This window comes from Lampris incognitus, chromosome 8 (assembly GCF_029633865.1).
Source record: "Lampris incognitus isolate fLamInc1 chromosome 8, fLamInc1.hap2, whole genome shotgun sequence".
Lineage (NCBI taxonomy): Eukaryota > Metazoa > Chordata > Actinopteri > Lampriformes > Lampridae > Lampris > Lampris incognitus.
The window spans coordinates 12,716,639-12,743,941 of record NC_079218.1 but is presented as its reverse complement, the minus strand read 5'-3'; the positions used below and the strand labels follow the sequence as shown (position 1 = coordinate 12,743,941).

General features: G+C 45.8%; 1 protein-coding gene across 2 annotated transcripts in view; it reads right to left on the bottom strand.

Moving 5' to 3' along the window:
* amot (angiomotin) overlaps positions 1-25,585 on the bottom strand; it is a 95,053-nt gene extending 69,468 nt beyond the window's left edge. The window contains exons 1-2 of one of the 2 annotated variants that reach the window (XM_056284805.1): positions 24,939-25,585; positions 23,173-23,223 (exon numbers count right to left, since the gene is read on the bottom strand). In XM_056284805.1, coding sequence (XP_056140780.1) covers positions 23,173-23,223; positions 24,939-25,026 — 139 coding nt within the window. In that variant the 5' untranslated portion in view covers positions 25,027-25,585. Of the gene's footprint in view, positions 1-18,884; positions 18,942-23,172; positions 23,224-24,938 lie in introns of those variants that run through there. The other variant, XM_056284807.1, reaches the window with a different exon arrangement.
* Between the last annotated feature and the right edge of the window lie 1,718 nt (positions 25,586-27,303).

Here is a 27,303-nt window from a genome sequence, read left to right as displayed (position 1 = left end):
GTAACCAACCTTCTACATCATGGAGTCTGCCAAACCGGGCTACCAGATTTGGTTTCCAATTTTGTTGTTTAAAGCAAAGCTAACGACGGCCTCTCAAGTGGCAACTATGTCCTTTGAGCTAATGTTTAGCTGCCAGCGATAGCTGCTAGCTGAACACTGCGCTCTTTCCTCGGTGCTGGGTGGTGTCCTGCCGGCTTCATTCTGGCAGGGCTGCAGTGAGAGCTGCCAGGTGCAATCCAGGGCCACTGGTTGACGAGTCGTTGTCGTGGCTGTGGGCCGCTAATCAGGGGGGTGGGGGGGCTGTCAGACCTGCTCCCGCTGTATAGCTTTTCTGTGATGGGAGGGGGATGGTGGGGGGACCTCATGTCTGACTGTCCGCAGGCACTGGCGGGGCTCTGTCTTGAGGGGGGGGGGGTCGGGTGGCCCGGGTCAGATAGATGTATTCGGCTACTTGGGTGTATGCTTAGTGCGTGAGACCGGATGCGGTGGGCCTGACCCCCAAGTTGGGCGTGGATGGGCATGGTTCCCCCCTGCCTGCCTGCTGGGTGAGCAGTCCCAGTGGTACGTCAGTCTGTTGGTCACTCGGGACCCAAGCCTGCGGGTACACCCTGTACCTGCGCCTTGTGCCTTTGGGGACTGGTTTGTGGTCCTTATGGGTGTTTAGGCCTGTTGCTCTGTGGGCTCCTGGCGCCCCTATGGGCTCGGTGTTTCTCTGGTGTTGCGGTGCTTTGGGTGTTCTCTTGGTCGTGGGTTGTCTGCACGACTGAGTGGCCTGTGGGTGGCTGCATGGCTGCAGAGGCTGTCTGCTGCTCAGAGGCACTACGATAAATTGCGGATCTCCCGACACCAGAATTTGCTGGGATGAATCCCGTGCAGTCACAGGTAGACACTTCACACACACATACACACTGCGAGCATCTGCCTCACACACCCCCTGGAACACTCTCTGGATTACTTTCTTCTTCTTCGTCCTTTCTCCCTCTTTTTTCCTCTTTTTCTGTCTTCCCCTTTATTGCTATACCTGCTATCCTAAACAGATCGATAAGATCGATCTAACCATATTTCATCGAGCACGTGTCAGCGTCTGTTTCTATGCCTCTGTATTATCAGATACGTGTTGTCATTTTTAGTTTCCTTGTTTCACTTATGGTGATTGTCCCCCTCCTGGAGAAGTGATGCTGATTGGCTGTTTAGCTGATCAAACGTGCTCAAGCGGGGGACTGGTGGTGACTACGATGTATAACAAAAGCCCTGTGCTCTCGTCATCCCACAGATCATCTTGTAACCAGTTCTTGATAATCAATAAAGAATCTGAGCTCCAATTGCAGATTAACTTTGTCTAGGTCACATCGGCACACAAATTCCCTGTCATATCCAAAGCCTGCCAACAGCACAGGTTAAAAAAAAAAATTATATATATATATATATATCAAACCAAAATTAATTTTCAAATAATAGTCTCAAACATTTCAGACCTCATTGTGTGAGAAAATTTAAGTAGTATCTAAATAATGATAAACAATAATAAATCAAATCAAATCAATTTTATTTGTATAGCCCAATATCACAAATTACAAATTTGCCTCAGTGGGCTTAATATTGAATTTTAACTGAGCCCTACCTGCTACCAGTACTGACAAAGTAATGCAGATTTTAGGGTAAACCAGCGACTCCGGCTGGTAGACATCCAGCAACCGCTCCCTGACCCAGTTTGACCTACATATTTGCGGCTCCGTATTTGGGAGGTGCCCAACTTTCACTTTGTGGATCCTGCTCTATTCTGAAAATCCAGTTTGCTCAGAAAAATTGCTTAAAAGGGCCATAGTCCTACCCTGGTCCTCACAAACCATTCCCCAACCCAGTGTGACCTAAATATGTCAGCTCCACCGCCTTTCTGAGAGCCCTTTGTTTGTTTCAAAGACCGACCTGCTGAGAATCCAATTACCTCCATCTGAGCAGACAAGAGCCGGTGTGCGTGTGCATGTGCGTGTGTGTGTGTGTGTTTGTGTGTGTTTGTGTGTGTGTTGACCGAGTGTCAGCAGACTACATGTAAATGAATTAAAGCAAGTGCATCACAACCACATTGTGACTTATCAGGGCTGATTGAAATCCACAGATGCATAATCGGATTAAACTGAAATATATGGCGGAAAGCAGAGCAATATCTTTCGTGTACACAGCCTGAAGAAATTCAATGATTAGCTGTATGTATATATGAGAGTCCGCTACACATAAACTCTGTCAACATGACTTTTCAAAAAACAGCCCACTCAACTGTAGCTCAGTAAAACTTAAACAAGGCACTGGCCCTTGGTAACGGCCACTATTTACAATGAAGTGAACCATTAAGACAGTTGTACTTGACAGGTATCTGGGTAGCGTGGCGGTCTATTCCGTTGCCTGCCAACACGGGGGTCGCTGGTTCAAATCCCCACGTTACCTCAGGCTTGGGCGGGCATCGCTACAGACACGATTGGCTGTGTCTGTGGGTGGGAAGCCGGATGTGGGTGTGTGTCCTGGTCGCTGCACTAGCGCCTCCTCTGGTCGGTCGGGGCGCCTGTTTGGGGAGGAGGGGGAACTGGAGGGGAATAGCATGATCCTCCCACACGCTACGTCCTCCCGGTGAAACTCCTCACTGTCGGGTGAAAAGAAGCAGCTGGCGACTCCACATGTATCGGAGGAGACATGTGGTAGTCTGCAGCCCTTCTCGGCTGGGCAGAGGGGGTGGAGCAGCGACCGGGATGGCTCAGAAGAGTGGGGTGATTGGCCGGATACAATTGGGGGGAGAAAGGGGGGAAATCCAAAAAAAAAGAAGAGCAGTTGTTCTTTATCTTACCACCAGTTGCTATGATAGCTGGAGAGGCACATCAACGAGCTGCACAAAAACTTCGTGCAACTATATTTCCTAAATAAACAAACACACATACACAGTCCAGCTGGTCCAATCCAACTCTTCTTAACCATATGAAGTTAAGAAATCTTAGGGCAGAGAAACAAATTTGTGACGATACGACACTTTTCAGTATGTCACATCAACTGCCGTAACATCCACCATCCACGTTAGCAGAAATCTGCTCGCGTCCTGAACTAAACCAGAGCGCTTCAACGACACTCGATGCAAAGTACAGATATAGACAACGGCGGACCGTAAATTCTCAACGTACCTCGGCCGAAGAGAAAACCAGGCCTCTATTTTGAGACTAGGGCTTTCAAAGAATAGTTGACTAGTCGACTTTCAAAACCACTAGTCACACTGCGTAGTTTAGACTAATCGTCCCCTCTGTGGTTTTGGCACTGTGCAGTAATGAAGCAGTGGCAATGCAGATACAGCAGATATGCAGCAGCATATCCCGCCATTTAACGTGTAACATTATAATGTCAAACACCTCGTTAGATACTATGGCTGCTAATCTGTGTTCTTCCCCGCACTGAAAGTAGCTCCTAGAAATGTGAATGCTTCTTGTTGGCGACACCACTGTATTGAACATCCAATGTAATTCAATTACGGCTTTGGGGGTTTTTCAACAGCTGCTGTCACCATGACAACCACGGACACACTCGGCTGAAAGTCACCAGTTACAGCAGCGTTAAGCAACTCTTTTGTTTTTTACCTTAAAATAACAACTTCAAACTTGCATAATGTTGCTTCAACGCGGTCGCCAGCTAAACCCGAACACCTGCAAGAACCCAGTCGCGTTGTTATTGCAGACAAACGCTGCAGCTCACACAAGCGTGCTGGGGCTTTCGTCCAATCAGATTGCGGCGCATTTGTAAACAGCCTCTCAGAGCCAATCGAGGACTTTGCTAGCCCGAGTTGGTCCCGCCTACATGAGTTAACCCTTTACTGGCTGTATTTGGGCCGTTTTTGAAGAGAATTAATTGGTCGTTGTTACTGGGCGGAAAAAAAAACACATGACTCCCGCGATTATTCGACTACTTGACGACTTTTGGGAAGTACTTGACGAATAAAATGGAGCAGTCGTAAATGCCCCATTTGAGACAGGCTATTTTTAGAGACACTTGTCCTCTTTTAAGTTGTATAGTCTATAATATTTTTGTACCATGTTTAATTTCTAATTTAGATGCACGGCAGACATGCAGCAGTTTTATCTTTTCGTCACCTTTTCTAGCTAAGATGTGCTGTCAGAGGAACAAAAGAACTACTGCTTTAAGTTTGACATCGTCACCTGACACTTTATAGATGTTTTGATTGGCTGTTTCATGAAACTAGATTTGCAAAATTGAGACGTTTGCAGCTGAGTTTCCAATAGGTTTTAAGCGTTTTGTGAAGGGATTCATACAATGCACCTGGAGTGCAACGTACTTCCAACTAAGTTTCATTGTTTAAAGCCAACTAGGTGCCAGAAAAATCTTATTGTGTCAGACTGAAGGCATTTTATGGAAAGGTACAATTCAAAAATAAAACAATGGCACTACATTATCATGAAACTTCATGACTTGATTATTCCATCACGGCTCACCTTCATCATCTGTGTCAATGATGAAGGTGAGCAGGGATCTTCAGCAGTCATCATGGAAAACATTTTTTTGTTGCCAAAAATTAACGTTTGGAGTTTTGGAATAATTCTGTGCTTAAAATGATTAGAAATCAATACTGACAGTGTCAAATGGGAATCAGTAAAGTCCCAAAACTGAATCAATACTCGGCATCACAATATCTGCAGGGGAGAAAACTTGGAGTACTTCAAGGTTTTCTAGATCAGCTGTTATAGAAAACGTGTAAATGGGTTCAACTTAAACAGCAGAGACCGGTTCGACACAGCTAAAGGTCCGTCTTCTGCCTCTTTTTCTTCCTCCTCCGTTTTCTTCTGTTTATCTGTTCTCTTCTCTCCAGTTTCTCCCACTCTTCATACTTGACTCATGCCTGTTTTCTCCCCCCTCCTCATCCATCCCTGTCTCTCACTCCGTCTTTTTCCAAATAAATCACAATCACTGTGATGTGGCTTGTCTGTCTTCCATAATGACAACACGCACAAATGCACACTGACTCAATCACCAAGGCCCCCCCCATCTCTCGCTCCCTCTTTCTCTCTCTCTCTCTCTCTCACACACACAAACACACACACACACACACACACACACACACACACACACACACACACACACAATAATGTTCCTGACAGAGGCCCAAGATCTTTCAGAGGCACAAACATTTCTTCCAACCTCTCATGTATAGCTCTATAAAAACACTCACCGCAGCCATATTCCCTCTCTCCCTCTCTCCCTCTATCTCTCTATCTCTCTCTCTCACACACACACACACACACACACACACACACACACACACACACACACACACACACACACACACACACACTTCCTCAGCTTCCTTCGACTCGTACACACACATTCACACACAAACAACACAATGAGTTAATAGGAGTCATGTGCAGCAGAGATGTGATGGTCCTTAATCTTGGCATTTCCACACACTGCAGTAGATGATCACACACACACACACACACACACACACACACACACACACACACACACACACACACACACACACACACACACACACTGGCTCTTCTCCTTCCCTCATTCATGTCTTCTCTGCATCAATGAGCATCACCTTCCTTTCATTTACTTCTCTGATATCAATCCATCTTTGGACCATCCGTCCACATAAGTTATTCATATCCCTTCTTCTTTGTCGTTTAGATCCGTGAGAAGAACCCGACACACAATGAGCTGAAAAGCTGACTCACCATCTCTCTCTGTCTCTCTCATTAAGATCTAAGTCTCTATGTTCCTATCAAATGTGGTCCATGACAGTGGAGCAGCTCACAGATGCTCCCCATGGAGAACAGTTGGTGTAAGCCAGCTGGCTAGGTACCACTGATGCAATACCACATGTTCATGACCGTGCCACTAGCTGGATATGATACACAGACAGACAGACAGACAGACAGACAGACAGACAGACAGACAGACAGACAGACAGACAGACAGACAGACAGACAGACAGACAGACAGACAGACAGACAGACAGACAGACAGACAGACAGACAGACACAGACCGACAGACACACCAAGCACCATGGGGTCAGAGTCGAGAAAGTCCCTAATATTAGCACAAATATCATCTGTTATTAGAGATGCACCGATATCACTTTTTCATTTCATCTCATCATCAGCCGCTTCTCCGGGGTCGGGTCGCAGTGGCAGCAAGCTAAGTAGGGCACTCCAGATGTCCCTCTCCCCAGCAACGCCCTCCAGCTCCTCCTGGGGGATCCCAAGGCATTCCCAGGCCAGATTGGACATGTGGTCCCTCCAGCGAGTTCTGGGTGTACCCCGGGGTCTCCTCTCAGTTGGACATGCCCAGAAAACCTCCAAAGTAAGGCGCCCAGGAGGCATCCTAATCAGATGCCCGAACCACCTCAACTGGCTCCTTTAACACGAAGGAGCAGCGGTTCTACTCAGAGCTCCCTGCGGATCTCCGAGCTCCTCACCCTATCTCTAAGGCTGAGCCCAGACACCCTATGGAGGAAACTCATTTCCGCTGTTTGTACCCACGATCTCACCCTTTCAGTCACCACCCAAAGGTCATGACCATAAGTGAGGGTTGGAACGAAGATTGACTGGTAAATTGAGAGCTTTTCTTTCCGGCTCAGCTCCCTCTTCACCACAACGGCCTGGTACAACGTCCGCATTACTGCTGATGCTGCACCAATCCGTCTGTCAATCTCCCGCTCCATCCTACCCTAACTCGTGAACAAGACCCCAAAATACTTGAACTCCTTCACTTGAAGCAACCACTCATCCCCAACCCGGAGGGAGCAATCCACCATTTTCCGGGAGAGAACCATGGCCTCAGACTTGGAGGTGCTGACTCATCCCAGCCATTTCACACTCAGCTGCAAACTGCCCCAGTGCGCACTGGAGGTCGCGTTGTGATGAAGCCAACAAAACCACATCATCTGCGAAGAGCAGAGATGGAATTCGGAGGTTCCCAAAACAGACACACTCCTCACCTTGGCCTTGCCTTGAGATCCTGTCCATGAACATCAGAAACAGAATAGCAGACAATCGGTCACTTTTTCATTACAGATACAAATTCCAAGTATGAATCACTGATTGATCGATAAAAGAGTACCGAGCAGTAGAGTACATTAAAGTGCAGTTTTAGACCTATAGTTTGGGGTCAATGGGCAAAATAGTTGAGAAAGGATTAGGGGTGTTTTTTTTCACCATTAAAGAAACGCATGCTTCCATGTGTCCAAAATGCAGTGAATTATGCCATTTTACTTTCATTTCTGACTGTTACTCATGGCTTTTTGTATCATATTTTTGTCTGGTATCGGCCCAATATCCATCAGTGCATACCTATCTGACATGAAGTGCAGGTCATTTTAACTCTAGGATTTCATCAAAATGACAGATGAAGCCTAAACAGAGCCTATAGAGAGCCTAAGGATATTTGCACCTCACCTTCAACGGTATTGGTTTTTCTTGTTTGGGAAGTTGTTTCAACTGCTATGTTTACTATATATGTGTGTGTGTGTGTGTGTGTGTGTGTGTGTGTGTGTGTGTGTGTGTGTGTGTGTATGTGTGTGTGTACATGATTATCCGAGTAATTGCACACCAGCAAAATTGGTTTCCATCATGGCGCTTTCAATCTATGTGACCCAATGTGTGTTTATCCAGCCCTCTGTGAGCATGTGAGTGTTTTGTGTTGGCGCGGCTGTACATTGCACACATGTAAGAGCGTCACAGCAGGAAAGTCATGGCCGCTGATAATAGTCTTGCACAGACAACCAGCCATGTCCATTTACATCATCCTTACATCTGATCTGAGGCTACAGATTCAGCCCGTCAATCTTATTGGTCAAAGATGCATTCTAGCCCGCCCATAATTCCCATCCAGCACTGCTGGTCATGCCTCTAGGAAAATGGAACTGATTGATTAGGTGTGTGGTAACCAGCTATCCCCCTCGTGTTCGGCTGTATGTACATGACTATTTCTAAAAGAGACGCACCGATCAATCGGCCAGTGACCGGGATCGGCTGATTTTCAATTTATCAGCCACGATCGGTGACCGGTCAGTCTCACATATATCTGATTCTGTGCCGGTCAAACGTACACGCATATGCCACATGATGGTTCACATCACATCACACCACACACACACACACACACACACACACACACGCTTGTCGTTGAAAACCGCTGTTTACTTTGGGAAAGTAAAACACATTAGATAAAGTGGGACATACTGTAATTCGCTTTCAGTTTGATTTTATTTGTACAAAAAAGCTCTGTCCAGTAACCTGGAGACATTTTTTATTTTGAGATTTGTTTGAGTGACGGTAAGAGAAGGTCCTGTAACCCGGTGAAGTTTTGGAGAAAATATTAAATAGTCATTGTTTCATTATGAACATACAATGGGAATTTCTACTAAAGAAACGTTACAAAAATGTTTGTGCATGCTGACATTATAGTTCTTAGATTAAAAAAAAAAAATCAGAATTGCCCAAAATCAGAGTCGGTAGGTAATCAGCCAAGAAAATTGCAATCGGTGCATCTCTAGTGTCCACATACATGTACATGACTGTTTCTACATATATGTACACAAAAGTGAACCATGACTTAATCCTTGGCCCTCTGAACCCCTTCCCTCGTCAGGGAAAAAAGCAAACTACCAGCCTAACTTTACTGTGTCCTCTCCTACAGTACTGCAAGTTACCTACGACAATTCCAGCTCTGAAACAAAAGTTAGGATGCCAGTCCAGCCTAGGCAATGCAATGAGTAAACAGCACGGAAACTGAGACGCTACTTGTTCCATAGCCTGGGCCATGGAAAAAAAAACCCCAAAAAACAGGTCATTTCTAAAGCAAAACACAAATCCTCCTTACAAATAATCGCATCATCACACAAGCTGGGTTTGCACTTCAGTGGAAAATGGTGACAACGGGCCGGGGTGCAAAACACACGACAGCCAATCCCCTGCCACACAAAACCAACAATTTCATGTACATCATGACAATAGTGACAGACACCTCAGAACCATGGACAGTGAACAGCCATCATGGCATTCTGGGAACCCACCACCACAAACAAGCAATGTTGTTAATGAATAATATTATTAGATTGGATCAGAAGCCTATTAATTATATATGTTACTGTAAATATGCATAATGACTGCTGAGATGGTAAACTTGCAGACTGACCAGTAATTCTGCATATGACCGTTTTCCCAAATAAACCTTAACATACACAAAAGAGGCGGAGGGGGCCAGAATAAAATCAGTTGGCACGGCAGCTTATTAGATTTTAAATAACTTGCCCTTTGTGTACATCTTCCTTTACCGATTAAGTCCAATTTTTCATTAAAAGTTCGTCTTGAAAATGGCATGGATACATTTGCAATGATGTCCTCCTCACTAGCGGTAACATTACTCACAGCTTCCATGGTGAACCAACAAGCTAGCTAGCTAGCTAGCTAGCTAGTTAATCGGCATTTTTTTTGTTCCGCTAGCTTGTGATTTGTGTCTCCCCACAGCGGGCAGAACCTTTCATAAAGTTAGTGATAACAAAGCCCACCCATTTGGAGGGAAGACATGATTGGACAATTTTACTGCCACTTTGAATTACTCTCATTGAATTACTATTGCTCAGACCCCTGTAAAATTATAGCCGGACCACCAATCACAGAGCTGAAAGCATAGCATTTTCTTCTTAGCAACTGCAGAGGCAGCAACGTTCTGATAGAGACAAAGGGGCTTCTTTCATTTAACCCTTCACATTCCAACACAAACTGAATAGGCAGGTTTGAAAGACCATTTTGTTTAGATGCCGATTGTCAATTTTGAATTGACAAAATAAAATTAGAACTCATGACTTTTTAAATATTTTTTTAGCTCCCCTCTGTATGTACATGACAGGATTTACATACATGTACATGATTGGATCTACATGTGTACATGTACATGACTGGCTCTACATACATGTACATGACTTCCAGGACTGGATCTACTCAAAGAAAGTTTAATCAGTTCATCTGGATACAATGTTTATTGATAGATACGTTTCATCAATCAACTAAGGGACCTCTTCAGGCTAAAAAACCTTTTAGACTGAAGATGTCACTTAGTTGACAGACAGACAGAAGATGTCAACACCAAGACCTCAACAAAGGAACAGGTGGAAGATGATGGCTGACTTTAGGGAAGCATCACAATGGCTGGGAAGGTGGATGTAGGCTGCAGCAAAATGGGCCCCCAGTTGTCTTGGACTCCATGCCACTGAAGCCTGACCCAGATTTGTCAAGGACCGTGTGGTAGCTGTCTGTGCACTAGTCCCCCCACATTAAACGAAGTCATGCACAGGCGTCCTCCATAAAGGGAATCCACCCTAACATCCTGCATTAAGTCCTATGGTGACCGGCAAGAGGCGACAGGGGCAGGATTGTGAGATCTGGAAGCCCCTAGCTATGAGCCAGCACATCAGGCGGTAGGTGCTAGATTCAGTTGCTGGGCTCTTGGAATGAGGTATCTGCACCCACGACTGACCAGCCCTCATTAGGATCCACTCTGCTCACTCCACCTGGGGAAGGTGCTAGAATAGGTGCCCTAAAAATAGCCTGCCTCAAACCTCCTGACAGGATTACCACATCCAGAGGGATCACCACGTGCAGTCAGAAACACAGAAACACGAACTTTGGAGCCTGGAATGTGCGCACACTGATGGATAGTGCAACCAGTAACAGACGGGAGAGGAGAATGAAAATCATTACTAGAGAACTGAAGAGATGTCGAATTGACATAGGTGCCCTTTCTGAAACCCGACGGACAGACGAAGGACAACTGAAAAAGGAGAAAGGTGGCTACACTTTCTCCTGGAAAGGAAAAAGCTGCTCATGAGCCCAGGATCCATGGTGTTGGATCTGGCATCAGGAACCAGATCATCAGCCACCTGTCTGAACTTCCTGTAGGGCAACAGTGAGTTTCTCATGACCATCTGTCTGGTGCTTGCCAACAACCAGATGGCAACAGTTGTGAGTGCCTATGCCCCTACTTCAGACTCTGAAGAGGAAGTAAAAGAGAACTTCTATGCCTGCTTAGATGAGACACTATCAAGAATCCCCAAGGACGATAAGGTTATTCTCCTAGGAGACTTCAATGCCAGGGTCAGGAACATCAACGCCAACTGAGTTCTGCTCCTTAGCAAATGTGCTCAGTGTGACCTCACCATCACTAACACTCTGTTTAGCCAGCAAAACAAATTTAAGGCATCTTGGAGACACCCCTGCTCCAAACAGTGGCATCCCCTTGACTATGTCATTGAAAAATTGTCACAATTGAGGAGAAAAAAGAGGAGGGGGGGGGTCAACCATCGCCTGAGTTGTGTCAGTGGCGCTTACGCCAGACTCAGGAATAGAGTCTTTGAAGACTGAGACCTAAAGGCCTAAACAAAACTCCTGGTCTACAGAGCTGTCGCTCTCCCCACCCTGCTGTATGGAGCAGAGTCATGGACCACCTACAGCAGGCACCTGCGAGCCCTGGAACAATAACCCCAAAGATCCTTACGAAAGATCTTGAGGATCAGCTGGAAGGACAGACCCACCAACATCAGCGTTCTAGAAGCCAACATGACTAGCATTACCACCACAATAACGCAGCACCAACTCCAATGGACAGGCCATGTCATCTGCATGTTCAACACCTCTCCCCAAACAGATCCTGTACTCCCAGCTGAAGGGAGGCCAGCAAGCTCCCAACGAGCAAAAGAACGTTGCAAGGACAACATCAAGATCAGTCTGAAGAAATTCAACATCACATTGAGCAACTGGGAACACATTGCACTGGATAGGCGCTCCTGGAAGAAATCCCTGTAGGAAGGAGCTGCACTTCATGAGATGAAGCTCCCCTGTGCTGCAGAGAAAAAGCAACAGCACCACCAGGAGAGAAAAATGCTCAACCACCACCACCACTTTCCCCTGTCCACACTGCACCAAAGTATGTGGATCGAGGATTGCCCCCTACAGCCATCTGAAGACCTACAAGTAGACAACCCAACAGAGAGGACAGCCATACTCGCTTCGAGTGACCGCCGATGATGATGATGATTTCATTTTTAAATGTCACGGTTATTATCAATACCGGTATATCGCAACACCCCTAACACACACACACAAACACACACACACACACACACACACACACACACACACACACACACACACACACACACACAGCGAGCGCGTGAGCGAGACAGTACGACAGGAAAACAGGAAAACAGGGAAATAGGGGAAGAACAAATTAGTGCATGACAGACACAGACAGACCGATAGATAGATAGTCATGATAGGAGGGCAGGGAATGAAAATGAAAGATTGAGTGAGAGAGAAAAAAAGAGAAAATGGGAAAAAGACACAAAAAAAGAAAAAAGAGAGAAAGACCGAAAAAAAAAAAAAAAGAAGAGAGAAAGCGAAAGACAGACCGCAGGAAAGAGACCGGAGCATATGTGTGCATGTCAGAGTGAAACAGAAGAATTCTTGTACTCTGAGTCAACAGCAAATCACACACACACACACACACACACACACACACACACACACACACACACACACACACACACACACACACACACACTGGACCAGTCCCATCTCCCCATTTACCTTAAAGAACCAAATCCAGATACAAATATTTCCTTTGTGGAAAATGTTTCCAAATCTTCCTCCTGACTCCAGAAGGCTGGGATGGAACATAAACAGGCTTGCTTGCTACAATAACTGGGAGTGCAGCTCGCACACTGGAGTCCAGGGGGAGTCCACCCTCCTGGCCCAGACACCGGCCGACACAACCTGACACTGCAGTCGGACATCTGAGGAAAGACCGATGGGACTACATCGGTGATTCAACACAGTGAAACACAACTACTGGGGAAGGCCTTCGGATGGCTGGGTAACTCGGGAAATCAGGGTTGTACTTGAATGAGAGGGACCGTCCTTCAAAAGAAGAGACCAGCAAGGGTCCACTCTGCTTAACTGTCCTAACCCCCCCACAACTTGTGGGGGCGCTGTCTTGTACCGACACACAGGATGTGATGAAATGAACCCCATACCACACTTAGGCATGAGCACATTTGAGACAAGGATTAGCCACGGAGACTAATATTAGCCACTCGCTACCACGAGTCTCCATCCAGGGGCTTGATGGGAGACTCCCAGCTTCAGAACCGAAAGCTTCCCTTTCATTTACAATGGCCTTCTGCAGCCGTAGGTTCTTGGCTTTTGTGTCCCCATTGGTAGCTCTGATTTGTGAACTTTAGCTCCAATGTTAGCTAAAGGGAATCTGCGTGAGTGTATATGTTACAATCCAGCCATAGCGGCAACATGATTATTAAATCTAAGTAATGTTAAACAGTGTTTTTACCAGCCCGCTTCTCAGAGGTGCCCTGTCCTACAGGTTTTCTTTGTGAACCTGAATTGGTAGACCTGTTTGTAGTCACTCAACCCATCCCATAATAGCCACACACACACACACACACACACACATATACACATATATATGCATGCATGTATGTATGCATATATATATATATATATATATATATGACCATATTATAATTTTTTTCACCCTTTTCCCCCCCCAGTTGTATCAGGCCAATTACTCACCTCCTCCTAGCTGTCCTGGCCCCGCTCCACCACCTCTGCCAATCCGGGGAGGCTGCAGACTACCACATGCCTCCTCCGATACATGTGGAGTCGCCAGCCGCTTCTTTTCACCTGACAGTGAGGGGTTTCACCAGGGGGACGTAGCGCGTGGAAGGATCACGCTATTCCCCCAGTTCCCCCCCCCCCGAACAGGCGCCCCGACCGTCCAGAGGAGGCGCTAGTGCAGCGACCAGGACACATACCCACATCCGGCTTCCCACCTGCAGACACAGCCAACTGTGTCTGTAGGGACGTCTGACCAAGCCAGAGGTAACACGGGGATTCGAACCGGTGATCCCCGTGTCGGTAGGCAACGAAATAGACCGCCACGCTACCCGGACACATATTATAATGTTTTTATAATCATATTGTACAACTATGATTCCGTTATAAACAGATGTGCCAAATCTGATATAATTAAGTGCTGACTGGTTGAACAAGTAGGCAAATAGTGTCCTTGTTGTTTGCATGTTGAGCCCCATATGTAACTTTAACCAACAGTAACCTCAGTAGTTTTTGTCAGAGTATCAGAAAGGTGTCATAAATCCACTGGTCCCGTCTGCTTTGCGGTATCGTGTCTTCATGCATGCTCAATAATCCAGATAAGAAAACCAAAGAAAGCTGAATCGGTTCATCAGCTTTATCTGACATCCAGTACAGCGGCTTCACCAGCAGGGCTGAGTGTGCGACTGCAGGCGTGGTCACGGCAGTTATTGCTCCATACGCTGCTAATGCCCTTGTCTCGGACGGTAAGAGCAAAGGGACAATTTTCTGAGGCGTCCCTTCGCAACAGAAATAATTGGATAGACAGGAAAAAAAAGGCCCTCAACCTTTACATCTGCCACCCGGAGAAAAAGTGCGACCCCCCCCCACCACCACCACCACCACCACCACACACACAACACATACTTATACAGTAGAGTTTGTTTCGCATGGAACAGTGTGTCTCCAGTGGACGCCAGGTTGGAGGTACAGGAACGGGGTCACATGCCGAAGGGTTTGTCCTTCTTAACATTCCACAGAAAACAGACTGCGAGCCGCCGGTACCGTGCTCGATAACAAGGGACAACATGGCGGTTTTCATCTATGACAACACACTTCCAAGGTTTTATGAAATGTAGATGGCTGTGTACGCTTAACACACACACACACACACACACACACACACACACACACACACACAACATCCCATTCCTGGGTAATGGGTGTCCCACTATGGCGTTTCCTCTTTGACAGATGATACCTGCATTCCAGTGCAAAGCCAATGGACACATGCCCACGTTAATAACCTCACTTAAGAAAAAAGAGTCAAAGTGAAAGAAAGCGACAGAAAGAGAGAGAGCGAGAGAGAGAGAGAGAGAGAGAGAGAGAGAGAGAGAGAGAGAGAGAGAGAGAGAAAGAGAAAGAAGTCAAGTTGAGAAAAGACATTTTGATTTGCAGCTGCAAACAAACTTAAAAAGTGGGGGTTAAAAAAGCAAAATACACAAATAACACAGGGAAACCACTGCACACGCTAAACTGTCCAAAGTGTGCAACGACGTCCTTCGATGATATGGACAAACATGTCCTGCTTCTATTTAATTCACGTGAGGGATGAAAAGGTTAAAAAACAAAAAGTACGGGTGCCTGGGTGGCGTGGCGGTCTATTCTGTTCAGAGGTGTAAAAACCAGGTCCAGAAAGTAGATGTCCAAACCATGTCTTTGCTCCACTCATGCTACTACACCAGCAGGTTCTAGTCAACACCACTCCTCAACTAGGTAGGGAGAACCAGCTAATGAAATAAGCCGGTTTAGTAACATGGTTGGAGCAAATACACGGTTTGGACATTTACTTTCTGGACCTGGTTTTTTACAACTCTGATTCTGTTGCCTACCAAGACGGGGATCGCCTGCTCGAATCCCTGCGTTACCTCCGGCTTGGTCTGGCGTCCCTTCCCACCCGCAGACACGGGTGGGAAGCCAGGTGTGGGTATGTGTCCCGGTCGCTGCACTAGCGCCTCCTCTGGTCGGTCGGGGGCACCTGTTCAGGGGGAAGGGGTAACTGGGGGGGGGGGGATAGCGTGATCCTCCCACGCGCTACGTCCCCCTGACAAAACTCCTCACTGTCGGGTGAAAAGAAGCGACTGGCGACTCCACATGTATCGGTGGAGGCATGTGGTAGTCCGCAGCCCTCCCCGGGTCGGCAGAGGGGGTGGAGCAGTAACCGGGACGGCTCGGAGGAGTGGGGTAATTGGCCGGACACAATTGACAATTTGGGACAAAAGGGCAGGAAAACCCAAAACAACCCCCCCCCCCACTCATCCCGAAAAGTATGATTGTTAATAGGGCTTCACGATAGTTTCAGCATCGTCATGGTGATGTGCACATGGCAACAGGGCCATCATAGGGCCAGCGATGTGAAGTAAGGCAAATTAACTCAAACACCTCACGCTACAACTGTTCGCTGCTTGATACAAAAGAAAATCTTGCAGAGTTGTCATGTTCCCACGACTACCCTGCAATAGAAATCTGTCTGCTATAACATCATTTACTCCGATTCAAGGGTTCCTGGACGACCTGCAGGCTCTGCATGCACAGCTAACCACCGGTCACAGTCATTCTTCATCAGTTTATCAAGCGACCAGAGAGACCCGCTAATCTTCCACCGCAACCTGGAAATGAGTGAGGACCGAAAAAGACGGTTTGGCTGCAAAAAGAAAAGCAACGTCAGTTGTATGGATTTTCAAAATTTAAGTACCCCTCCACTCAAAAGTTTTACTTTTCTTATGTTGTTGTGCCCTTAAATGTCTGGCTTTGACTATACTGACTTGTATCCGTGCAGTTTGTCACTGCAGCGGTGTTTTTACATTTCGCTCCTGACGTTACTCGTAAATCGTTTGTTTGCCTATTTTGGATGAATTTTTAATCTGATTTAGAAAAAAAAGAGAGATGTCAGGTCACTCAGTGACACCGGATCCACAGGGTGCAGATAATGGTGCTGTCGATAGTACTGAAATGGAGTGCAGGAGACAGACAGACAGACAGACAGACAGACAGACAGACAGACAGACAGACAGACAGGCAGGCAGACAGAAGCCTGAATGCTTTTCGTGGCTGTAAACAGAACTTCCAGCCCTAATTCATCCCCCCCATTGTAGCAACCCACAGACAGAGAGGAAACGGCAGGGAAGTGAAGGAGGGATGGTCAACAAGCGAGACAGAGACAGAGTCAACAAACGAGACAGAGACAGAGAGCGAGAGAGAGACAGACAGAGAGAGAGAGCGAGGGACAGGGAGAGACAGACAGAGACAGAGAGAGAGACAGAAAGAGAGACAGACAGAGAGACAGAGACAGAAATAGAGACAGAGGCAGAGACAGAGAGAGAGAGCGAGCAGTAAACAGTTAACAGCTGTTTCTACGCCCCCCTGCTAATTATGAGTGATTATTGTGAATGCTCTGATTAATAAATGTAAATAAATAACGCTTTGTTTGTGGTGACAGTTTTGTTTAGCTTTAACAGCCAGTGTGTTGTCCAATGAGCTGCAGGCTGTGTGGACCGTTTGATGTGTTCCGTGACTTTTCTCCCCCCCGACCCGCCACAACAGCAGCCTCTCTGTGCTCCGGGACCTCCTGATTTACAAAGTAAGAACTGAATGCACTCAATGTGGGGTTTCCCCCCCCCCCACTAATATCGTGCAGCCCTCATGTTGAAGTACTTTTTAAAAGTAGCAAATTATTTACCCAGTGATTCAGTCAATACAAACACACCAACCGCTCCAACGTAGGGGAGGGACCATCTATTGTCACCACACAATGGCAGAAAGCCAAATGCAACAGAAGAGGAACTGTCAAACACACAACCCCTCACACACACACACACACACAGGTAGGGTTTGCTCATTGTAAGTCGGCTGTAAACGATTGAGTTCTGATTCAAAGAACTGGGCCTGCAAATGGTTACAGTGATTAAAACAACATCGCCCCAGAAAGCACTGTGGCAACATTGTTTCATACTGCTCATGTTCAGTAGCTACTGACGGCAGAGCCTTGGTGCATTTTACTGGATACAATTGTAATCACTGGAGGATAAAGACACATTTATAAGCTTTTATGTTTTTGGGGAAAACCTTTTGTCTAACATTAATAAAACACTGGGACACTTCAACAGCTACTAGCCAAAAAAAATACCCCGAGACTTTACCACAGTTTAAAAAGTTAACTTTTCATAACAAAGGGTTAGGTTTGCCATTGACGTGTTAAAAACGTGTACCCCGTCCCAAACATAGCCAAACCAGCGGTACCTGTAGTCTGAATACTCAGACCCTCTACAGACCCCTTCCTGACCACGACCCCCCCCCCCAAAAAAGGCAAACCTGGGTGGAGGTGGAGGTGGAGGGACATTGTCACTGTTACATTTTGAAGCAGCAGACTTTCCATATGTGATTCATGTGTGTCCGCTGTGGCCAGATGTGATGTTCCACCACGCAGAGCGAGTGACAGAATGATCAATTAAGGCATCTAAACACCTTCCAATTATGTCCCATTTGACAAACCAAACAAACAAACAAACTGCCATGTGTTCGCAGGTCGTTGGCCATAAGTCAGTTAGTTAAAATGTTCGCACAAGTAAACTTGAAATGACAACGATGTTTTGGATGTTTCATTTTTGGTTGTAACGCAGCTTTACCACCCCCTCTAAAAAAAAGAAAAAAGAAAAAAAAGGAAGAAAAAAAAAAGGAAAGAGAGAAAAGCCCCCTCCTCCTCCTCCTCCTCCTCCTCCTCCGGGGAGCCTCAATGTAATTTGAACCCTGACTGTACATCAAGCCCACATCACACCGTTACAACGACATTCATATTTGCCATTTATTTTTCTGTGTTATCTTTGTCCCCCCAAAAAAAAAAACAAAAAAAAACAAAATTAAATATTTGACCTGAGCTCAAAAGTGCACGAACCCTCCAGGTGAAACCCAAAGTCCCGAGCTAGAGACCGGGTAAAGAACCCCACAGCCAGCTGCAAACAGCTGCCAATTAAAAGATCCGCTCACATCTGCTGATTGGTTATTATCAATACCACTGTTGGCCTGATTCATCATAAATCGTCTGCTCTTCATTGCTCCAGTAACCGTAGGGCACACAGAAACCTGAGTATCTCAGTTTCAGAAAGCCAACATGAATTTAACACTCATTCAGACACCGCATCAGTATGCCGGCTCATTGTCTTTACCTTTCACAAGTCCAGGGCAAAACCTCCCGGTACTGAAGCCGCCGGTAAAAACGTCTCCATCATCTGGACCGGACCGGAACGGGACGATTAAAAGAAGTTAAGATCAGAAAAGGGGAGAGAGGGAAAAAACAAAAAGAAGTCACAGTCCTGACGTGAAGGCCGGGGTCGTCTTTAATCCGCTCACTCTGAAGGGCTTCCCGAAGAAGTTCTCCGCCACAAAGGACCCGCGTCCGTCCCCCGAGTTCATATTTTCATACTAAGAGAAAGCGGAGGAAGTCTGCCGGGAGCTGCGCTATGAAAGGAATGCGTCAGAGAACGGCCCCTCAGTGCGGACCGCAGGGAGAGAGGGAGGGAGGGAGGGAGGGCGCCACCTCCTCCATCCCCCCAGTCCCCCCCACCCTCTGTTATTGGAAACTTGGAGGAGTAGGGGGGGAGGGGGGGGAAGGAAAAAAAAAGTTTTCAGAAGGGGAAGGAAATCCCTCCTTCTTTCACTCCGCTCACGTGACTTGCCCACTCTTTCAGCGGAAGTTGATCTCCCCATTCATTTTCTCCGTAGACCCGAGTTTGCCGTCTCTGTGTCGTAGCGTAGACGTTAAGGAAAAGCCCAACACAAACGCGTTTGTAAGCCTTGGAGCGACCAGACCCGCTACGAGAGTGGTTCTCAACCTTTTTGGGGTCCTGGACCCCCTGCGTATTTTTGATCTACCCTGAGGACCCCTCCAACTGATCATGGGGGAGGGGGGTTGCAATTTGATAGAAACAGTAGAAACTGCATTTTAAATTGCATTATAGCATTTATTCACTCTTTGGGGCAAAAATAAGAGCTTTCAGTTGTAACTTAGATATAGTTAACAAAACAGAATTCTTATGCAGTAACTTTCAGATATATGTAACAAAACAGAATATGTATTCAGTAACTTTCAGATATATGTAACAAAACAGAATATGTATTCAGTAACTTTCAGATATATGTAACAAAACAGAATATGTATTCAGTAACTTTCAGATATATGTAACAAAACAGAATATGTATTCAGTAACTTTCAGATATATGTATCAACAGAATTTTTATGCAGTAACTTTTAACAATGCAAACGGGAGCGAGATCTCTTATTAAAATACAAAAAATTACACTTGTGAAACAGATGTAATTAGAGAAAAAAGTCCTGTTACCCTTTATAGTTTAGGTAGATAAAGGTCTCAGTCACATTTGAGTAAAATAATCCTATTTCTATAAATGTCATAGGATCTTTTTTTTAAAGATATTTTATTTTCACGGACCCCTTGCAATTACACCACGGACCACTAGGGGGTCCACGGACCCCCGGTTGAGAAACGCTGCGCTACGAGATGAGCGATGACCACATGCTGACTCGCTCAGAGCAAAGCAAATGTGAAAAACAGGACAAAGTACGAGGCTGTGTAACCTAATGTAAACTACTAACAAGACCCTTTAGCCGAGCGGTTAGTGATGTCGCCTTGTGGTGCAGTACACCCCGTATCGAATCCCGCACCGGGCAAGAAAATAACCGGTTACACTAATGTAGTTTAAGAAGGGGCGAACTACTCGCCCCAGAAAGCATTGCGAATGACATATACGAATCCCTTTCCCCCCCTCATGGGCGACACGTTTCAGTCAACTTTCGCGATCTCCTTGGTGTTTTCTTGTACTTTTGTGTTTTGCGATTTGTCTTCTCGTCTCGTCCCATAAAAACAGACAGAACAACGCCGTTTAACCCCACCGTGACTCCGACTTTGGAACCGTTTACGTCTCCATGGTAACAACGCCGCCTCTGATTGGTGGAACGCGCTCTAGGATTGCGGGTGGTGTAGTACCTCACCAGGAATTCAGAATAAAAAAAAAACACGATTTATTAAGAATGGAATTGAAATCGGACTGATTTGACCACGTAAGCAAAAACCAATCAAAAAATGCTGTAATTTTTTTGAGATTGTCGGTCTTGCTACTTGCTTGGCCTCTCCCGCAAAATATAAAAAGAAAAAAAAACCCAGTAGGCTTCTATGTTGCTGATCTTATGCTATCTAAATTTAACAATAGTGTAACGTGCATGGATAAGTAGACACGGTGGTCCTTGACTAACAGTTCGGACCCTTTAGTCGACTGGTTGACGCTTGCGGAGTGGGAGACACGGGTTCGCACCCCGGTGGTGGCAACGGTGTACCGGACTGCCCTCTAATTCGCTACCATACTAAAACCTTTCTTTTAAAAACTGGAAAATGACGCCAACCAGCATGTTCAAACTATAGAGAATTCAAGCAATGCCACGGTTTGTTGAGCAATGCTGAGGTTTCTTCCTATTTTTTTCTCCCTGTTAAAAGTTTTTTTTTTTTTTTTAGGGAGTTGTTCCTTATCCGATGTGAGGGTCTAAGGACAGGATGTTGTGTTGATGTAAAGCCCCTTGAGGCAAATTGTAATTTGTGATATTGGGCTACAAAAATAAAACTGACTTGACTTAAGGTTACTAGAATTTAACACTTGTCGAAAATGTTTATTTGATATTTTTCATGCTCGTCATCATCATCATCATCATTTTTCACGCTGTCGTTGTTAAATGACCCCTTGGCTATCTCTATCTGAAACTAGGGCCTACATTTTTCCTCAATTAAAAAAAAAAGCCAAATAAAAACAGATAAAGACTCGCAGAATTCTCCGACTTCTCCACGGTGCTCCCTGCACCAGTTCCAGCAATGGCGCTATTCTTTTGTGTCTTTAAACTTTTTGCTTGTTTTAAATCAATCAATCAATCAAACTTGATTTAATATAGCACATTTCATAGATTAAAATACAATTCCTCCAGGCATCCTGGCTTGACATCCTCACTGACTAGCGTGATTTATGAACTCTGGCGCTCATCTGTACACAATCCTGCTTTTCACCGTTCACAAAGACAGTGCTGTCTCAGCTAAGATAAAGCAACCTTGTTGCAAAACACACAAGTTTCAAAATCAATTGTCCAGAGACAATGGGGGTTTGAAAGACAAGTCAAATAAATCAATTCTCATGATCACAAAAGAGAGAAAGTAAATTCCTCTGTGTTCAGAGTCATGCAGATGGACGACAGTTCAGCCCCTCTGTCCTGGACTCATTTTCACAGTTAGGCTGTTAAACATGGTCACACTTCCCACATTTAAAGATTACCTGGTAGTTACGTTCGAATTACTGTATTTACATTACTTAATATTGTAATAGGCTCATTGCAGTGTAGCCCGCTGTCTAAATGCCGCCACTGACTACAAAGTGCTGTCACTTTAACCTTGAGGATCATTAAGCTTTGTCTAACTTACACATGTAGTGTAAACTGTATGGTCTATATGCCGAGCATCCTTTCTGTAAATGGGCCAGAGGAGTGTTTAAAGGAGGAAGCCACCATTTTTATCAGAACTATTGACCACCCGCAGACCCGCAGTTAGAAAAGAGGAACCGCGGGTCGGGTTTCTTTGTACATTTTGAGCATTTCAGTTGATGCTGTTATTCAGAGGAACTGTACAGCCTATCTTTTCTCCAGATATGCTAACACGACTATTTCCTGTGTCTGAAAAAAAGACCACCACTGCCTACACAACTGATACTGAAATGACTCCAAGTAGAACTCCTGCAACGATATTCAACCATAACTTTTAACTTATAAACCAATTCAGCCATAGTTAGTCTTCGCATTTATGCCAGAAATTATAATACATTTACACTTACTTACTTGGCTGACATTTTTATCAAGAACTGCTTACAAGAGGGTTAGCAGTTAGCAGATAAAATCTAACCACCAGGCATCACAGAGCGCTACATCGTTATCATGTTATATGAACTACTAAGGTACAGTAAAGTACTATATGAAGCAGTAGCAGTACAGTAATAACAATCAAGCCGCAGCCAAAAGTGCATGTCATGTCAGGTTCAGTCTAGTCTAGGTGTGCCTTAGATTATCGAGACGCAGTGAACTGGAGAATCAAAACACAAAGCCGATTCTCATTTACACATATTAGCACAAGATATTTACACGTATTGGCATAACACATTTCATGGGTAAGAGCTATACAGATGTGCATGTACAATACAGCACACACACACACACACACACACACACACACACACACACACACACATTCAAGTGTGTGTCACAAGTATCAGGCAGATGAAACCACTGCTATGTGAAAACTTATGAGTCCAATAAAACACATTCTGAGTCAGCATACTAACTATAACAAAGTATAGCGTGGTGGTGCTTAATATTTCTATGGAAGCTGCTTGAAAGTGAATTTTGATACTCACCCAACATGGAGTCACTGACTTCCAAAAGATCCAAGCCCGTCACAGCATTGTCTGAAAAGAAACAAAGGTTTTATTCATGCAACTTTTTTGATAAAGCTAGTGCACAAACAACCTTACAACATTTTCTTCATCTAAAGAATAAAAAAATAAAAATATTAGAAAGAAAGAAAGCCACTTTATTTTGTCATTGTTGGTTACAGTAAATTTGTTCTCTGAATTTAACCCATCCTATTGTATAGGAGCAGTGGGCAGCTGCAGTGCTGGGGGACCAACTCCAGTACTTCTTTCCATTGCCTTGCTCAGGGACACAGACAGGAGTATTAACCCTAACATGCATGTCTTTTTGATGGTGGGATGAAACCGGAGCACCCGGAGGAAACCCACACAGACACGGGGAGAATATGCAAACTCCACACAGAAAGGACCTGGGACGGCCTGGGGTTCAAACCCAGGACCTCTTGCTGTGAGGAACAGTGCTCACCACTGGGCCACCACACTGCCCTGTTACCTGTAGAATCAAACTTGAAAAAATGGCTGTCTTGACACAAAACGTGTTTATCCTAAAACAAATCCATAATTCAGCATATGAAATGTTCATCTTGAGATGACAAATTAAATAAATTGTGATTAGTGAACTAATTCTCAAAACATAAAACTAATTCAGCACTTTTCAGCATCGCATGTGTTGGCTTCTAAGCCTGTATTTGAACTCAGAGATGCAAGGTTTTGAGAACAAAGAAGCAGTCAGTTTTAGTCTGTCTCTATCTAGTCACTTTGAATAAAAAGGTATAAAAAAGAGTGTAGATGTAGAGGACAGTGATGGAGGTGTCCATAAAGTATATCAAGGGGTGTAGATGTAGAGGACAGTGATGGAGGTGTCCATGTATAAAGGCAAGGCTATAAAAGGGTGCAGATGTACAGAACAGTGATGGAGGTGTCCATAAAGGATATAAAGGGGTGTAGATGTAGAGGACAGTGGTGGAGGTGTCCATGTACAAAGGATATAAAGGGTCCGCCACCCAATGACTGCTGGGATAGGCTCCAGCATCCCCGCGACCCTGAGAGCAGGATAAGCGGTTTGGATAATGGACGGATGGGGTGGATGTAGAGGACAGATGTGGAGGTGTCCATGTATAAAGGCTATAAAGGGGCGTAGATGCCACAGTGTGAGCCGTCTACCCAGAGAGTTTAGTTTTTGACACCGGCGTGCTGTCTTTCTACCCACCTCACATCTTATTGGCCGAACACGCGGGGCAAGTGTGTCGCCTACGTCACATGGGTCTCACCATCTTTGATGCCCCCATATGACGTAGGAAATTCGAAGGGTGTCGGTGATAATACGCATTTTCCTCCTGCCGTTAGAAAAAGCACAGATTTTCTCCCCCAACATGAACGTGTAATGTTTTTCCCCCCCTTTTTTTTCTTCTTCTTTATCATGAGGACAACTTGGTTCTACAATCCTCGACTCTGAACAACATGTTTTCGGGTCAAAACATGGGGGGGCAGGGGGAGGGGGGGGGAGTTGACTGCCTCTTTGCTAAAACACGGGCGCCACCGTGTGGTGAGTCTGCGCCATTAGCAGTAGGTGCGGGGCCTAGATTAAAAGTCATGCCCTCCCCGTAAAGTTTGGACGTTGTTATCAACCGGGCAGGTAACGTTTCCCGCGGACGGACCCCCCCCCCTTCCCCACATGTAACGCGACAGATGTAATCCGACCCCGGTTACAGACTGTAACTGGCGTCCACGCGGCGCCATAATGGACTCACCGAGAAAGGCTTTGGCGCACTCCGGCAGCCCGATGTGGCGAATCCATCCGGCGACCTCCTCCGGGCTCCACAGCTCGACAAAGATCATTGTTCCTCCTTAATAATCCAAGACGGCCTCCCCCTTTGTGGCTTTATCGGGGAAAACCGCCGCGTAGAATCTGCCGGGGCAGACCTCACGGGGCAGACTGTTTGGGTCTGGTCACAGGGGGAGAAATGTGACCGCTCCGCCGTCTTAACAAGTTGCACCACTCGCTGAATCTAATTTCACGGAGCGGGTTGCGACATGAAGACGAGCTTTCCCCCCTCTCTCTCTCTCTCTCTCTCTCCCTCTCTCTCTCTCTCTCTCTCTCTCTCTCCGCCTCTGTAGTTCGGGAGAGTCCGTCCTCATCTCTGAACAAAGTCCCCACTCCGGGATATTATCACACGCCACATTCTGCACAGAACGACGGAGGAAGACCCGCTTTCTTCTTTCAGTAAAGTCCCGAGGAAGGAGGGGGGGGGGAGAAAGAGTCCCAGCCGCGCTAGCAGCTCTGCGGGTCCACCTTGTGAAGGCCGATCCGGTAGAGGGAGAAGCCGTGTGTGCGTCTCTGAAGCCTGCTCACCTGTCGGGTCTCCATTACCCCGCCACGCGTAAACACGGGAGGGCGCGCTCACACAACACCTCTCCAGGTGAGGGCGGCGCGTGACCGAGAAACCGAAACAGTGCGGTGCATTGTGGGTAGTGGTGTCCCCGCCTCAGCAGTAGTGTTCATTGGTCGATCGGCCCAGGCGTGGGGTAAATATAATTCAGAAGCGCGGTTTGTATTGGTGCCTCACTAGGCATAAGGCAACGGACGAGCCTTATGCAGGTTGGCAAAGGGATAAAGAACGAATATAATAATAATAATAATAATAATGCTTATGATAATATAACAATAATGATAGTGTAAACTACTGTAATCGGTTATTTTTTTACCCGGTGCGAGATTCAATACGGGGTGTATTGCACCACAAGACGACTTCACTAACCGCTCGGCTAAAGGGTCAGACCCTTTAACTAGGGGCTAACGTGTGTTATTAGCAGTGTAAACTACTAATACTACTACTACTACTACACTACTAATAAGACACGTTAGCCCTAGCTAACGGGTTTGACCCCTTAGCCGAGCGGTTAGTGATGTCGCCTTGTAATGCAGTACAACCCGTATCGAATCCCGCACCGGGCAAGATAATAACCGATTACAATAGTGATAATCATATTATGTACTTAATACACACGCTCCTACCTTCTGTTATGTTCTTATTTGCTGTACTTGCCATCTTTATTGTTATATGTAATTGTTATGCTGTTTTATATGTCCTGCTCCTTTTTCTCATTTATTGTAATATAAGAATAGTTTTGGTCGAGTCCACAAATAAGCCTCTGTGTTTGCTGCTACTAATTGCCTAATGTGCCATGTATGAATCAGGACGGACAACTCTGCCGAAGGTCAGAGGTCATCCCAGATGATAATTGTGAGTACTGCAGTTGCTGAAACGGCAGTTTAGGCCAACACGACACTGACAGAAACGGATGCAGGGACCTCTGACATGAGCTGCATGGCGTTTGTTGACTGACGGTTGAACAGCATGGAGCGTTTGGGGGTTTCAGATGTTCATATGTTTTAATCTCACACATTTCCAAATGCGCTATTTGTTCACACAGACCCGTTTTAAGAAAATAAATGCAGAGCATAAGAAAAATTCAAAAACATGGATATGCAGCATTAAGTCTCCCAGTCAGCGTAGACGGAATGATTCATTCACTATTTAAACCTGAGACTTCTGTTATATTAGTGCCCATCTTATAATCTCAGGCTGTAAGACCAGAAAATATGAATAACCATAGTAACTGGAGCATTGGCTGTACAGTGGATATAAAAGGTCTACACACCCCTGTTAAAATAGGTGTGATGTAAAAAATAATGAAACCAATATAGAATCATGTCAGAATTTTTTCCATCCATCCATCCATCCATTATCCAAACTGCCTATCCTATACTCAGGGTCACGGGATGCTGGAGCCTATCCCAGCAGTCACTAGGCGGCAGGTGGGGACACACCCTGGACAGGCCACCAGGCCACACACACATTCACACCTAGGGACAATTTAGTACGGCTGATTCACCTGACCTACATGCACCCGGAGGGAACCCACACAGACACGGGGAGAACATGCAAACTCCACACAGAGGACGACCCGGGACGACCCCCAAGGTTGGACTACCCCGGAGCTCGAACCCAGGACCTTCTTGCTATGAGGCAACCGCGCTAACCACTGCGCCACCATGCCGCCCGTCAGAACTTTTTTCCTTTTTTGAAATTGCAACTTCTTACAAAAGTGAAA